Source organism: Sus scrofa, chromosome 13, assembly GCF_054392235.1.
Source record: "Sus scrofa isolate SSC_HxYL_T2T_F1_AM1 chromosome 13, Sscrofa_HxYL_maternal_Yorkshire_Landrace_v2.0, whole genome shotgun sequence".
Lineage (NCBI taxonomy): Eukaryota > Metazoa > Chordata > Mammalia > Artiodactyla > Suidae > Sus > Sus scrofa.
In genome coordinates, this window is record NC_139395.1 from 191,878,861 (window position 1) to 191,894,571 (window position 15,711).

A 15,711-nucleotide genomic window follows, 5' to 3' on the forward strand; every position below is an offset into this window, starting at 1 on the left:
CTGGCATTGAGTGATGCTTTTAAAAAATGCTTTAAATAATGTAAGCATGCCAGTTAAAGGGCATAGTGTTGCAGTTATAAATGACACTATGCATGAAAATTGTGATCTATATTTATTGTTCTACATTCTGTAGTACTTATTTCTGTGTGTTTAATAATTAAGTATAAATTCTAACTAGTTTCTGAATAATAGCTATTAAATTGAATGATGAAGCAACCAAGTTATTTCGTGTGTTAATTTCAGAAATACCAAAGAAATAAGTTAAAATATTTGTAAAGCCAAAATGTTAATGTGAAATATTATTTAAATTTCTAAATGTTCATTTCACAAGTGTTTATGCAGAATTTGACAATGTAGAATCCAGTAACTATTGTCTCTAAGTCACAAAAATAAACAAAATGGAGGTATAATGAAGGGAATTTTTTAAAATCCTAGCTTCAACTTCCTTATAGCATTTTGATGACCACTCGTCTTTTACTTATTTATTGTACTAACAGCTCTTGAATTTAATTCTGAATGCTTTCTGATTAGGTAAAGAAAAAGAATAGCAAAGCTATGTGTTATTTTATGTGTTTCTATAACATGTATTGATTACCTAAAAATCATATAAATGTAGATACCTCTTAATGCACATACTTCTGATAGTAGTGGTTAGAGCATGGAAACAAAAGTCATTTTATCAGAAATCATTTTCTCATTTTTTGAAAAAAGTATTTACAGTGCATTTCATGAAGAAACTCAATGGCAGATACAATTTGCACAATTAACAGAAGAGAGAGAGGGCAGGGGAAAGAAAGAATTTAAAGAGCTTCCAACTGTGAAAATGAGAAATAAATTAGTAAAACATAAAGGGTTTTTTCATTTTTGCTTTTTAATGATTAAAATATATCAACTAGGATAGATAATTTTGATTATCGTGCACAGACTTCCTATGTGAACTATTTTCAGTATATGGCATATTAGTCTTGAGTGGGTAGCATCTTTACTTTGTAATTTTATTCAAATTATAAATTTCCTTTGCAGAATTTTTGTAAACTATGCAAAAAAAAGGTATGGCGTATCTGTGTCTGAACTGATAAAGAATAATTTGTGGTGATACTTCTCAGGCAGCTCTGTATTAGTTTTATAGGGCTAACATAACAAAGTATCAGAAACTAGGTGGTTAAACAACATTTATTTCCTCACAGTTCTGGAGGCAAAAAGTCCAAGGTCATGGTTGGCAGGGTTAGCTTCTTCTGAGACCTTTCCCTTAGGCTTATAGATGACCACCTACTCTCTGTGTCTTCACTCGGTCTTCCTTTAGTGTACATGTTTGTCCTCTTATAAGGACACCAGTCAGATTGGATTAGGGAACATCCCGAGACCTCATTTTAATATTTAATTCCCTCTTTAAAGACCCTATCTTCAAATACAGGCCATATCAGGACATATTCTTTTTTTTTTTTTTTTTTTTTTTTTTTTGGTCTCTTTCTTAGGGCTGCACCCAAGACATATGGAAGTTCTCAGGCTAGGAGTCTAATCCAAGCTGTAGCCGTCAGCCTATGCCATAGCACAGCAGTGCAGGATCTGAGCCACACCTGCATCCTACACCACAGCTCACAGCAGTGCTGGATCCTTTAACCACTGAGAGGGGCCAGGGATTGAACTCACGTGGATACTAGTCAGGTTCATTACTGCTGAGCCACAATGCAAAATCCCACAGGTCATGTTTTGAGGTACTAGTTATTTGGACTTCAACACATAAATTTCAGAAGGGACACAATTCAACCCATAACAGCCCACCAGCCCCTAATCCATGGCACTGTGGCCACACATTGAGTTGTTGGTAAATGCTGGGCCTCCTAAACACCTAGGGAGTACTCTGCAAAGCAGAGGCTGCACACTATAGACACACTGGTAGGCAGAATCTAACAATTTCATATTTGCCACTTCCAGGTTTAACCCAGATGAAAGGTAGGATAAAAATATATGAATATCATGCCAAGGGTGTGGCCCTAAAAAAAAAAAGAATATGTATCAGTCAGAATTTTATTGAGTTAAAGCCAAGCCTAAGCGCATTTCTAGGACCTTCTAATAGATTCTTTCCACACTTTTTAACCCCTCTGATGCATTTACACACTTGATTTAAAAACCAAATCTAGGAGTTTCCACTGTGGCTCAGCAGTGACGAACCAGGCTAGTATCCATGAGGACATGAGTTTGACCCCTGGCCTTGCTCAGTGGATTAACGATCCAGCATTGCTGCAAGCTGTGGCATAGGTTACAGATGTGGCTCAAGTAGAGTGTTGCAGTGGCTGTGCAGGCCACAGCTGCAGCTCCAATTTGACCCCAGCCCAGAAACTTCCATATGCCGCAGGTGTGGCCATAAAAAGGAAAAACAATTAAAAGAAAAATCTACGTTATTTCCCCGTCTCTACTTTTCATAAATTGAAATTCATCACCCTCTTCGGAATAGTGTTATTTTACTTAATTTATCATTAATTACAAGTTCTTGGGATTTTAAGCAGTTAAGTAAATAGAGTGCTAGATCTCCAAAGTGAGTTAATGCCAGCAGAATTGTCTCCATGTATGTGCACTTATGTATTACTTTATATACATTATAATAGTTTTCGGAGAGTTTGTATAAAGAATGGTATTTATATGATTGTATAAAGGAAGAGTCTATATGTGTGTGTGTGTGTGTGTGTGTGTGTGTGTGTGTGTGTGTAAGAATTCCATGATCCCATTTGTTAAATCCAATTTGAGCTATTAGTAGTGTGGATGAAAGTACTAATTATTACCATATGAAATGTAGAATTGTTTGTACTATGGCAATCCCTGATTTGACTCAGTAATTATTTTATAATACCAAAAAAAAGAATTTATTGGATCATCTGTTTATATAAGAAATTACACCTACCAGCATTTTCCTCCGTCAATTATATGCAGTGCAATTATATACAGGAAGTTACAACTCTTAAAATTATCATTGGATTCTCTTTTTCTTTTCTACTTGTGTTATAGATAGCGCCTATATGGAGCAGCTGGTAATAGATTTTTGTCTTGAGAGTCATAGATTGCCAAGACTTTGTATAATCTTATGGTAGCAGTAATCACCAGCTTTGTACCTGATAAGCCCAGACATTTTATGCTTTGATGATAGTGGCAATCATCAGCTTCCTGATAAGCTGTATTTGCAATCTGGTTGAAGTTTGTAGCAAGCAGATAGTGCAGAAATAAGCCTGCAGTCACTTACTCCCTCTGCTTCAAAGAGTGGTCTGAATTCCTTTTCTCATCCTCTCATGACCAGTCCCAGGCTCAGCATGAACTTAGAACAGCTTGGCCTTGGGTGGGTCTCCTGGCTTGAAGCACTCTGGTACAAATCTGTCCTCTATGCTATCCTTTTGGTTATTTTTAATAAATAAGTAGTAAGATGGGAAGGAATCTCATGACAGTACCTATTTTTTTTTAGGTGTTGTTTTTTTAAAAAAAAATTGTTAAAGCTGTAAAGAAAGGAAATCAGCACTAGTTATTGCAATTTATATTGTAAGATTAAAAAAAACTTTTGATTTTTCCAGATTCTTGGGAAAATTAGTGGCTGTACTTTGGCCACTGTTGTAGATAAAGTGTTGAGGTTATTTAAATGAAAGTAAGACATGATGAGCCTGAGAACTAACAAGAGGAGTTCCCGTCATGGCTCAACAGTTAGCAAAACCGACTAGCATCCATGAGGACATGGGTTCGATCCCTGGCCTCACTCAGTGGGTTAAGGATAAGGCTTTGCTGTGAGCTGTGGTGTGGGTCACAGATGTGGCTCAGATCTGGGGTTGCTGCAGCTGTGGTATAGGCCAGCGGCTACAGCTCCGATTGGACCCCTAGCCTGGGAACCTCCATATGCCACGGGTATGGCCCTATAAAGACAAAAAGACCAAAAAAAAAAAGAGAAATTCATTTTTAAAAATTCATATCTACTTAAGGAACGAAAAAAGGATCAATTGAAAAAACTACAAGAATAAGAAACACTAAGTTAAAATGGATGCTTCCTAGGACCCTGAATTTGCTACTGTATTAAGAACTTTCAAGGCACAATTTTAATATTCAAGAGTTTCTCATGCTCATATATGTAAATGATAGTGGACCATTGCCAATAAAAATAAAATATCTGGAAACAACCTAAATATTCCTCTTGTAGGGATTGACTAAATAAATAATGGCATATTTATTAAACAGAATGTTATACAGACTTTTCAGAAAAAAGAGGGAGAACTATGTATACATATGGAACTGTACACAACTACACAGTTAGGTGGGAAAAAGTGCAGTCTCTTTTAGGTTGCTAAGAAAGGAAGACTACCACATTCCAGTGGGCAGATAGGGCACTCTGTACAATCCCAGATATGGCCATTTTGCATAGTCCCTAATATGAATGGTACTCCTTGGAGTTATGCAACTTGGCAGCCCTGCCTTAAATGCATAAATAATTTCTGAAATGATCCTTTAAAAACTATTCAAACTGATTACTTCTGCATCAATATTGAGGATTTGAAATGGAGTTGGGGTGGTATAAAGGATTATACTTCCAAGTCCTTACATACTTTTGAATTTTTATCATGTGAATGTATATTTTTTGTTGAAAATCTTAACATTAATTTTGTAATACTAAGCATTTAATATGTGTTCTACAAATATTTTACTTGATTGATTTTATCACATACAAGTTTCTCTCCAAATATGAAAACATTACCATTTCTAAAGTTATGACTAGGGAGTTCCCTGGTGGCCTAGTTGTTAGGATTCAGCACTGTCACTGCTGCAGCCTCGGTGTGATCCCTGGTCTGGGAACTAATATCCTACATGAAGCCAATGCAGCCAAAAAATGAAAAAAATAAAATGAAAAGTAAAGTTATGACTAAAAAGATTATGCTGATAATTCCCAAATATCTGTGTCTCTAGTTTGACCTTTCTTGAAACTCAGATTCTGTGAACAATAACCTGCTGAACATCTCTATCTGGGTTCTTCAAAAGCTCCTCCTATTCGCTTTTCTAAAACCAAACTTGTGTTCTTCCTTCACACACCATGTCTTATTATCCCTTCATTTCTCATCTTCAGTGATGTTTCTGTCATCCACCTAGTCAGCTATGGCAGAAATCCTGAAAGTTATCTCATGAATAGTCTTCCCCTACTATATTCCATTGATCTTTAAGTAAAACTTTTTTTTTTCTTAAATACTGTCAAACACATCTAAAATAACTTTGAGTGCCTCCTGAATTTAAGACTTTCCTTTTAATCCATCCTCCACACCACAGCCAAACAGCCTAAAACTAGAATCTGTTCATGTTCTTCTACCAACTCACCAACTATTACTAGGTTATGTATTTCTTTTTCCTGGAGTATACCTAAGAGTCATTTAAAAAACTAACACCCTCAGAGGAAATACATTTTCTAGGAATCAAATTTTATGCTTACTTTTATCTTTATATACATCTGTAAGACATTGAATTATATACAATGTCCAATGATATGAATTAATATAGAAATATAGATAGATAAAATTAAGTTATATTCATGCCAGTGATCATCTGGTTTAACACCTCTGGGTCCATGTACAAAGTGGAGAGATTGCATCAATGAATGGTAGCTTATGAACATACTGTTGAATGAAATAGTGGTATAAAGAACACTGAACCAGAAATTAAGACTGAGGGCATTTGTCCTGATTCTGATCATATATAGCTTTAAGTTTGGAAAATAACCTAAGATCTATGTGTTTGAGTTTCTCTATCTACAAAACGAGATAGAATTAAGGCTAGTTTAGAGATGGCAAATAGAACTCAACTCAAGTGCCAGCCTCAATTAATTTGAAGTGGTTGCCTGAAGAGTCAGGGTATGCATCTGAGATCAGCAGCATTACACTGAAATCAATTAGCAAGGTCTGCCATGGTTGGGGAGAGAAGGTTATTGCATATATGCCTGTATGGGCTGTCCCCTAAATCCCAGCTCTATAAATTCAATATTTCTGTGCTAGATAAAAATTAGAGCATATATATTAAAAGTTCGGGTCATCTTATTCTTTGGTTGCCTTTATTTGTTCCAGTTTATTTTAGATGACCCTGCAGTTGTATGTGACTCTAATGGTAATACTAATGTTAATAACTTTATAAGTGGAAAACTTTTACAGTATTTCATATATTTCTTTTTAGATCTTCCTCCTCCTCCTGTGCCACCTCCTGCTATAAAGTCACCCACTGTCCAATCTAAGGCACAGCTGGAGGTACGACCTGTAATGGTGCCAAAACTCCCTTCTCTAGAAGCAAGAACAGAAAGGTCATCAGATAGAAAAGGAGCCAGTTACAAGGGGAGAGACGTGTTGGATGGAAGACAAGTTGCTGATATGCGACCAAACCCAGGTGATCCCAGAGAAGCACAGGAACAGCAAAATGATGGGAAAGGACGAGGAAATAAGGCAGCAAAACGAGACCTTCCACCAGCAAAGACTCATCTCATCCAAGGTACGGATTTATTCCAGCAGCCAGTAAACACAGATTGAACATAGGTTTGCATGATACACGGCTGGGCTCTGTAGGGTCCTGTGAAAAGTGATAAGATTCAGAAATTTGCTCTCTATTGGAGGAGACAGGCATGTACCCAGACAAATTAAATACCGTTCATTCTAATACAAGACATTATGCAAGTCTTCCTTGGAGAGATGCCAGTTGAGTTGAATTTTAAAGGAAAGCATGATTTCCACAAGTTACAGGGAGAAGGGGATATCTGGCAAAGGAAATAAGTGGAGAAAAAAACATGAAAGAGTGAAAATGAATATTGGGTGAATATTGGCTTTCCTGTTTATCGGAGAATAAGATGCTTGGGGCCAGGGACAAAGGGTAAAAGATAAAACCAGGAAGGTGGTTGAGCCAGATTGGAAAGACCAGGAATACTATTCTGAAGAGGTTGGGATTTATGGTATGGGCAGTGGTGAGCCAGCAAAGAGTTTGATCAGGAAATTATATAATCAGATTTGTGTTTTAAAAAAATAACTGACAACACTCTATAGTGAATGAGACTGGAAATGGATAGCTGAAAGTATTAGAACATTGCAAAATAATCTAGGTATAAAATATGAAAGCACTAAATTAAAATAGCTGTGCAAATTAAAAGAAGGAAAAAGCCTACATAGACATTTCAGAGACAGACCCTATAGGACTTGGTGACTTATTGAATGTAAAAAAAGTAAAATGAATTAATGGAGTAAAAGAAAAGTTGTGCAGATGTTAATTAGATGCCGCTCTATGACTAGTGGAACATAATTTTATTAACCAATGTAAAAAAAAATGAGGGAAAGGATAAAAGTCTTGGGGAAAGTAATTCCAGTTTTTAAGAGTTACAAACTGCCATGTGTAAAATAAATAAGCTGCACAGATATATTGTACAGCAAGGAAATATAGGCATTATTTTATAATAACTTTATATGGAGTATAATCTTTAAAAATACTGAATCACTCTATTGTACACCTGAAACTAATAAAGTGTTTTAAATAAACTACACTTCAATAAAAATACATACACATACATACATATACATATGTGTTTGGAAGAGGAACATTCTATACACAAACTGAGGTATATTCACCCAGTAATAGAGAATAATTAAACTATCCAAACTAGAAAGAAGGATATCCTAGAAAGAATGGAGAAGGAAATTTTAAGATAGGAAGAAATGTAAAATGCCACAGAAGCAAGAGTTGGATGTCAGTGGGGATGGGGTGGGAGAATAGATGGAGGACACACAGATTTTACAAAACTTTTTTCATGGGTGATATTTAATATAACTATTTTTAGTAGACAGAGTAGAATCCCAGCTGTAGGTTGTTGGAAGAGAAGTAATGAGTATTGACTGATTATGGACATTGTGAAAGAGAAGTAGTGAGTGTAGACTCTGCAGAAGGTTGGTAAGAGGAAGAGAGGTTGAAATAGGGTTTAACAGGAAGGTAAAACGTATGGAAATGTTTTAGGATAGAGTATTGGGACAATATATAGACTAAGGAGAAGAAACCCTTCAGGCAGAAGAGATACAAGAGAAGGAAAGTAGTTGATGAAAGAGTCAGGAAAGCATGATGGGGAAATGCATCTTAGAAGGCTGTACATGTACTTTAACTATAGTTGTATTTTCAAGACTGTGTTTTGTTAATATTAGAGATCAGTCCATTGTTCTGTTTGTTATGGGCACCTGGTCATTAGCCACTTGCTTTCACTATTGAGGACAGTTTTGCTTTTTCTGCAATGGAAGCCTAAATTCCTCATGCAAGCATGGACTCAGCAGTGAGGCAATGGCAAAACTGTGCCTCCACTCTGCGACCACAAAGTACTTGATGACATCACCACAATTTGAAGTTTGAAAAGCTTAGCTTATTATTATCAGTTAAGCCAAAGGTGATCTGAACTTTCAACTTTTGGTAATTATACTCCAATTAGTGATTCATAAATCAAATGTCATGAGGTAAATTAAGAAGTATGTATCAGGCCTGAGTATGGACCAATTTGCTGCTCACAAGAAACCTTCCTCCAAAGTAAATGGAATTCTTCAGGAGAAAATTTTATAGACTCAGAAAGATCCTGGTATATACAGCACTAGAACAAAGAGATGAAATTATTTTTATCACTCTTCAGAAACTTAATAAGTTATCCTTTTGTTATGAAGATATTTCCAACTAAAGAACTAATAAAACTGAAACCAGTGAACTAGAAACAAGGAGCCCTATTCCATGGAAAGCACTGAGACACTCTAAGAAGTTATTATTTTATATGTCTGTCTTTCCCAAATTCTTATTTGAAGTGTAACCTTGTGTGTATGTATCATTAAACTGTTGTATCTATGCATTGCTGAAATTTTCACCCTATAATTCAGTTTACATTATTTATAATAAAAGAGGCTCCCTGATTTACATATGTAACAAATGGGTTTTTTTAATTAAGGAGAGTGGTCTTATAGACCTCAATGTCAGATTTTTTAGCTGACATTTACCCCAGTTAGTTCAATTTACTTCTATATATTTCAAACATCTATTGTGCTATTAAGCATTGTACTAGTCCTGAGATTTGTGTGTGAACATGAACTTTGACCTCAAAGAGCTTATAGTCAGAGAAGAAGACAGGCAATCTATAGATTCACAGCTGTATTCATATTGAGTATAATGTTTATATGGTGCCCTGACACTTGGGAGTCCAGAGAAAGGAAAATTAGCCCAGTCTTACGGGAGATGGGAGGTCAGGAAAGACTTATTCTTTCTTGGTGGAAATGACCCATAAGTTGAGTGTTTAGAATGGGTGGAATTTAGCCTGGGTAAGAAGAATGGATATATTGTTCTGGCAGAGAAAATCAGCATGAAAAGTTGAATCCATTGGGGGGACTATAAGATATTCAGTGTTACTAGATGGTAAAATGGTAAAGATGAAGCTCTTGACAGAGTTCCCATTGTGGCTCAGTGGTTTAAAAATCTGACTAGTATCCATGAGGATGCGGGTTTGATCCCTGGCCAGTGGGTTAAAGGATCCTGCATTGCCATGAGCTGCAGTGTAGGTCGCAGCCACAGCTTGGATCCTGCATTGCTTTGGCTATGTCGTAGGCCAGCAGTTGCAGCTCCAATTTGTTCCCCAGCCGGGAAACTTCCATATGCCACAGAGGCAGCCCTAAAAAGACCAAAAAAAAAAAAAAGTAAAAGAGAGAGAGAGAAAGAGAGAAAGATAAGCCCTTTTGATAAATGTAAATTTAAATTATAGAGGGCCTGCAGTTCCTATAAAAGGAAGGTGGCCAAGCAAAGCCAGCTTAGAGGGAAATAACTCAAGAAGCAGAGGCCTTTAGAAGATATTTACAAGCCCCAGAAGGGATGTATAGAATATAAACCAGGCAGTCGGAGCAACGATGAGTGAGGGGAAAATTCAAGAAAATTTTTAGAGTTAAAACCGTCCTTACATGTTATATATTTGAATGTGTGGAAAAGGTAAATTTAAGGGGTTGTTGGAAGGAGGAAGACTGTAAAATAATTTCAGTTTTCTACCTCAGGCATCTTAATGATTATGAGGTCATTAGCTTCATAAGGGAAGACAGAGGAGGACGATTATCTCAGAGGAATGGACATGATAAAGTCAACGTTCAACGTGCGGAGTTTGAGGGACACTCAGAGGTGGTGTCCAGGCAGAGTTCAGGAGTTGCAAACACAAATGAATAACTCATCATGGGAGTTCTCATTGTGTCTCGGTGGGTCATGAACCTTGCTAGTATCTATGAGGATGCAGGTTCAATCCCTGGCCTTGCTCAGTAGGTTAAGGATCTGGCATTACCATGAGCCATGGTGTAGGTCACAGACATGGCTCAGATCCAACACTGCTGTGGCTGTGGCTGTGACTGTGGCTGTGACATAGGCTTCAGCTGAAGTTCCAATTCGACCCCTAACCTGGGAACTTCCATATCTCACAGGTGCAGCTTTACAAAGCAAAAAACCCCCAAAACCAACCAACCAACCAACCAATAAAAACTCATTATGATAAAGAGGAAAGCTACTCACTTATTCATTCAATCAAAATATTTATCAATGATCCTTACATGGCAAGCTGAGAGTGTATCAGTACACAAAGGAGACAAAAAATATCTGTCCTCATGGCAGCTATATTCTAGAAAAAGTTAGAAAGTCTGTGAGAATGGATGAAGTCATCCAGGGTGAGTGGGAAAAAATGTTTTTATGTGTGTATACACATAAACACACACACACACACAAACACAGCTAAAAGTAAGAACCTCAAGGAGAACATCCATATGTAAGAGGTACTAAGAAGAGCCCACAAAGGCTGGCCAGGAAGACGGGAGAAGTTAGGAGCTAAGAGAGTAGTAATGTTTTCAGATGAGAAGATAGTGAGAAGTCTAGAGACATAAGGACTGAAACATGGTTAGCATTATCCAAGTCAACACTGAATTTCTTTAGTCCCCTTGTGGTAATATGGGCATAAGGAGATTTCAGTGGGATACAAAATGAATGGGAGTTGTGGTGACCAAGATTGAGGCCAATTGCTTTTCAAGAAGCTTTGCTAAGCAATGAGGAAAGTATTCATTTATGTAGAGCATAGGCTTAAGGGTAAAGTTTTTAGCAAAGTATATTTTATCATATTGTAGTTGGTCAAAAACTAAAGACATAGAAAGAAAAAGGTGGATGAAAGGGGCAGAAGATGAAGGTCACAGAGGACCAAGTGCTGTGAAGCGAGGGTTCAGGTATGATGGTCCACATGGATGGTGAAATTCTGGGGAGTGAGAAGTCTGCATCAGGAATGGAAGTTGTGATGAGTAGAACAGAAGGAGAAAGGTGCCATCAAGGAGGACTTCATGGGCTGCATAACTCAATTGCTTGGCCCTCGCAGGAGGAAAATGTTTATGTTCAAGGATGAAGGAGCAGTGATTTAGAGCTGGTGTTAGTGAGCAACAGGCAAACCTTCCTCTTTCCACTGCAGGGAGTATCAGTGGAAACTTTAGGGGAAATCAGATTTCATTCAGGCAGTGTGATTGGTAGAGCAAGTATTTAGGGGAGAAAAAAAGGCATGTAAAAGAAAGTTTTTCAGTTGTCATTTTTGTTTTTATTTCTTGTGTTTGGTTTTCAAAAGCAGAGTAGGCTTTGTTTGCAAAGGCTTTGGAGAGAAGTGAGCAGTGGTAAGATGCATCAATAGAAACATCACCAAATTTAAAGCAGTATAGAAACAGAAATTCAAGAGGCAGCAGTTCATTGGAGTGGCTTGTTTTTGAAGCTAGCAATGATGTCAGGCATCTGAGATTCAGGGTTCCATAATGTAAATGATGTTGAAATGGAGGTTGACGTCTTGGTGTCTAGGAAGTAAATCCAAACTTGGCTTGATGTTTTGGTGATTCAAGAAAACTGGGCTTTTTTTCTATCAATGCCTTGTAATAGTCCTTCAGAGTTTACATAGGGATGTACCTCTCTCATTTGTTTTCACGTCAACATAGCAGTTCCTCTGGGTATAGATACTATTATCACTTTTTTAGTTAAATGGAAACTAAAACTAAAACAATGGGAGATCATATAGTGATGGATAGAACTGGAAGCCAGGTCTGATTCCATGTTTCATTTCCCTCTAATAAGGATGCTGGTCCCAAGTGAGTTTGAGGTGGACCAAAGCTTATGAGTAGAAACAACCTAAAACTTAACCACTGTTAGGAAAACAGCAAGGGTGTTATTTTCATTTTCAAAAAACAGTACTGCCTTATTCATTATTGTTATAAAACTCCTCACTTATTCCTCAGAAGCACCGATGCTCCCCCATTCCCAATTATAGATGTAAGTGTATATTATACAATGAAAATGTACAGTGTGTTCATAGGCACTCATTATTATATTTCATCACACAGAGGATATTCTACCTTACTGTAGACCTACTTTTCCGACATCAAATAATCCCAGAGATCCTAGTTCTTCGAGCTCAATGTCGTCAAGAGGATCAGGAGGCAGACAAAGAGAACAAGCAAATGTAGGTCGAAGAAATATTGCAGAAATGCAAGTTCTTGGAGGATACGAAAGAGGAGAAGATAATAATGAAGAATTAGAGGTACCTATAATTTTTTTTCAAGTTTGCCAGCATTAGGCTAGTTTTCATATCAGCCTTAAATTTAAAAACATCCATTGATCTACAGAAATGTTACTGTTTCATAACAAACCATGTCAGTGATGCCAGCAACTTAAATTCTGAGAATTCAATGATTTTCTTGAAATGTGTTCCAGAGTTTTAAATGGTAATAATAGTTTCTCTTTAGATCTTAAGGTTCCTATTTATCTGCAGATGTTCAGGTCGGAAATTTATACTGTAAACATGTTGTTAAGAAATGAGAGCTTATTGATCTAGATAATTATAATTTATAGTATTATGGGAGGTTATAAAAACCCAGCAAAGTGACAGTTATAATATGGGAGAGAGTTTTTCCTGTGTTATCTGCCACCATAGTGATCACTGGGGTTAATCAGGATGGTTTGGCTGACTATCTTTCACCTTTGGTCTTTTGAGAGTTGGCAGTAAATCATATCATATTATAAAATCATCTCCCATTTTTAAAATTTTGTTTTCACCATTTCATTAAAAAACGAGTTGAAGACAAATTTCTCTTCTTAACAAATATTTTTAATCTCAGGTAGATTGTTAAGTGAGTGTTAAACCATGATTTTTTTATAATAGAAGATGTAAAATTATAATTAATTATCTCCTACTGAATTTTCTATAATGCCCAATGTATTTTGATTTTGAGGTTTGGAAGTTTGAAATGAGAGGTTTTTCCTTCTCCAAATGCTGTGAGAAAAGTTATTTTTCAGTTTTTTTTTTTTTTTTTGAGCCCTTTGAGGGGGACAAGAAGTCATTATAGATTACCATGTAAGATCAATAAAAATTTAGTTATGACGTCGAGTTGAGGCTGGGGGTGTAGAGAACTTGGCCTCCTCCTGCCCTTCTCTCCCTGCACCACACCTCCCAACGCTGTGTATTTGTTTAGATAACTATTGATTTTCTATCAAAACATATTCAAGTTGACAAATAAATGTGTTGGCATGAGCACTTTCCAGTGTGTGCTAGTGAAAGAATGAAGAAACACAAACTCTAAGAATATTTATATGTTTTTACAAATAAAAATAAATAAGAACACAAACTGTAAGAAAAAAACACATAAATAAAGTTGGGAAATACTCTAAGATTTGTTTTCAGTTTTAACAAGAACTTATCTCTTCCAGGAAACTGAAAGCTGAAGACAACCAGAGAGGCTTGTGAGATCTCATGTCAAAGTTATCACTCAAGATGCCTCTTGTCTGATGACATATGACGCCAGATAAAATGTTCAGTGCAATCAGAGTGTACAAATTGTCATTTTTATTCCCCTTATTGGAATACCATTTTTTAAATTTTATTGGGGTTTTATTGTTGTTGTTTGATCCCTATCCCTATGAAGAACATCTTGCCAGGGACTTCCCATCGCTATTGGAACAAATCATTACAAGGGAAGTGTTTGACTTCTTGCTTCAGTCATCAGCCAGCAAGGGAGAACCAAACAGTTCTTTTGCATCTTGCCCCTGAGATATGGCATTGCACTGCTTCTATACCAAGCCAATTTACAGCAAAATATTGATCAAAGATACAAAGTTGACTAATCAACCTCATGTCAAGGGCTCTCAAGATATAATCTTTCTATAACCAACTGCTAATGCAACTTAAAACATAACTTCATTTTAACGTGATTTTAAAATCAGTCTCTCATATCACCCTCTGCTGGGAAAAAAAAAAACATATATATATATAGCAAATGCAGAACAACCACAATCAATTTGAATGGGGTAGAAACATTGTAAATACATACTCTTTACAACCCCTGGTGGTACTTTATTTTGTCTTCATTTCAATCATTGAAGTATATTCTTATTGGAAATGTACTTTTGGATAAGTAGGGGTAAGCCAGTTGGATCTCTGGTTGTCTAGTCATTGTCATAAATCAGCCAAGCAAAAACCTTGTTCTATTTTTCAATCAAAAAGCAATTATAAATGCATACTACATGCAAATGGATGTTTTTAATGACCAATTGAATAAGGACATCCCTATCTTAACTGGCCTAAATGTCTTCTGGTAGTGTCAGTTCAACTTTCAGAAGTGCCACTTAAGGAAGTTTGAGTTTTGTTTTTGTAATGCACTGTTTTTAATCTTTTTTTTTTTTTTGGTTTTAAAAGCACAATCACTAAACTTTATTTGTAAACCATTGTAACTATTAACCTTTTTTGTCTTATTGAAAAAAAATGTTGAGAAGCATTTTTAACCTGTTTTGTTAATGCTCTATGTTTGTATTTGGAATATTTGAATGATGACAGATGGTGAAGTAACGTGCATACTTTATTGTGGGCCATGAATGCAGCGGTTCTTACTTTTCCTGGACTTAAAGAAAAAAAAAAAGGTTTAAGTTTGTTGTGGCCAATGGTGAAACCTACAAGATTTCCTTATAAGCTCAACTAGAGGCATTACTTGCTTTGAATTGCCAAATGATGTCCTCTGACTATAGATTTTTATGATCATTTTTTGTCATTATATAAATTTCATTGACTTTATAATTGGTGCTATTCAAAGAAAAAAATGTGCATTTATTCATATATAGGTATCAGGCCTGTCCCCACTGGAAAAAAAAAGCCAAACAAAACTGAACCACAGAAAAAAAGCTGATGTTCACCAAAAACTAAATGTGTTCACTTAGATGATTTGAAATTTACATAGAAAAGGTGTGCAGTACTAAGGGAACAATCCATGTGATTAATGTTTTCATTATGTTCATGTAAGAAGCCTCTTATTTTTAGCCATAATTTTGCATACTGAAAATCCAATAATCAGAAAAGTAATTTTGTCACATTATTTATTAAAAATGTTCTCAAATACATCATTCTTTGTGTTGATTTTTTTTTCATTGTGTGATCAAATTTATTCCATTTAATCACAAATTTGTGCTGTCTTAACATTTCACCACTATATTATCAAATGAGTAAAGATTCTCTTTTATGAACAACCAGGTTTTTACTTGTAAGGAAAAAAATACTCATTTTCCTCTCCTAAAATTAAAGATATAAGATGAATCATACACTGAAAGTCATTAATCAGAGAATAACTTTCCAATATTAAGAATGTACTAAAATGTTTATGGGTATGTATCTGAAATTCAATT

At 36.0% G+C, this 15,711-nt stretch overlaps 1 protein-coding gene across 24 annotated transcripts in view; it reads left to right on the forward strand.

The window, feature by feature from the left end:
- Nucleotides 1–15,429, forward strand: part of ROBO1 (roundabout guidance receptor 1) — a 1,127,179-nt gene extending 1,111,750 nt beyond the window's left edge. For all 24 annotated transcript variants that reach the window (XM_084991649.1, XM_084991648.1, XM_021071380.2 and 21 more), the window contains 3 exons: nucleotides 6,181–6,489; nucleotides 12,387–12,583; nucleotides 13,750–15,429. In XM_084991649.1, the coding sequence (XP_084847775.1) occupies nucleotides 6,181–6,489; nucleotides 12,387–12,583; nucleotides 13,750–13,764 (521 nt within the window). In that variant the 3' untranslated portion in view covers nucleotides 13,765–15,429. The remainder of the gene's footprint in view (nucleotides 1–6,180; nucleotides 6,490–12,386; nucleotides 12,584–13,749) is intronic.
- Nucleotides 15,430–15,711: the final 282 nt, after the last annotated feature.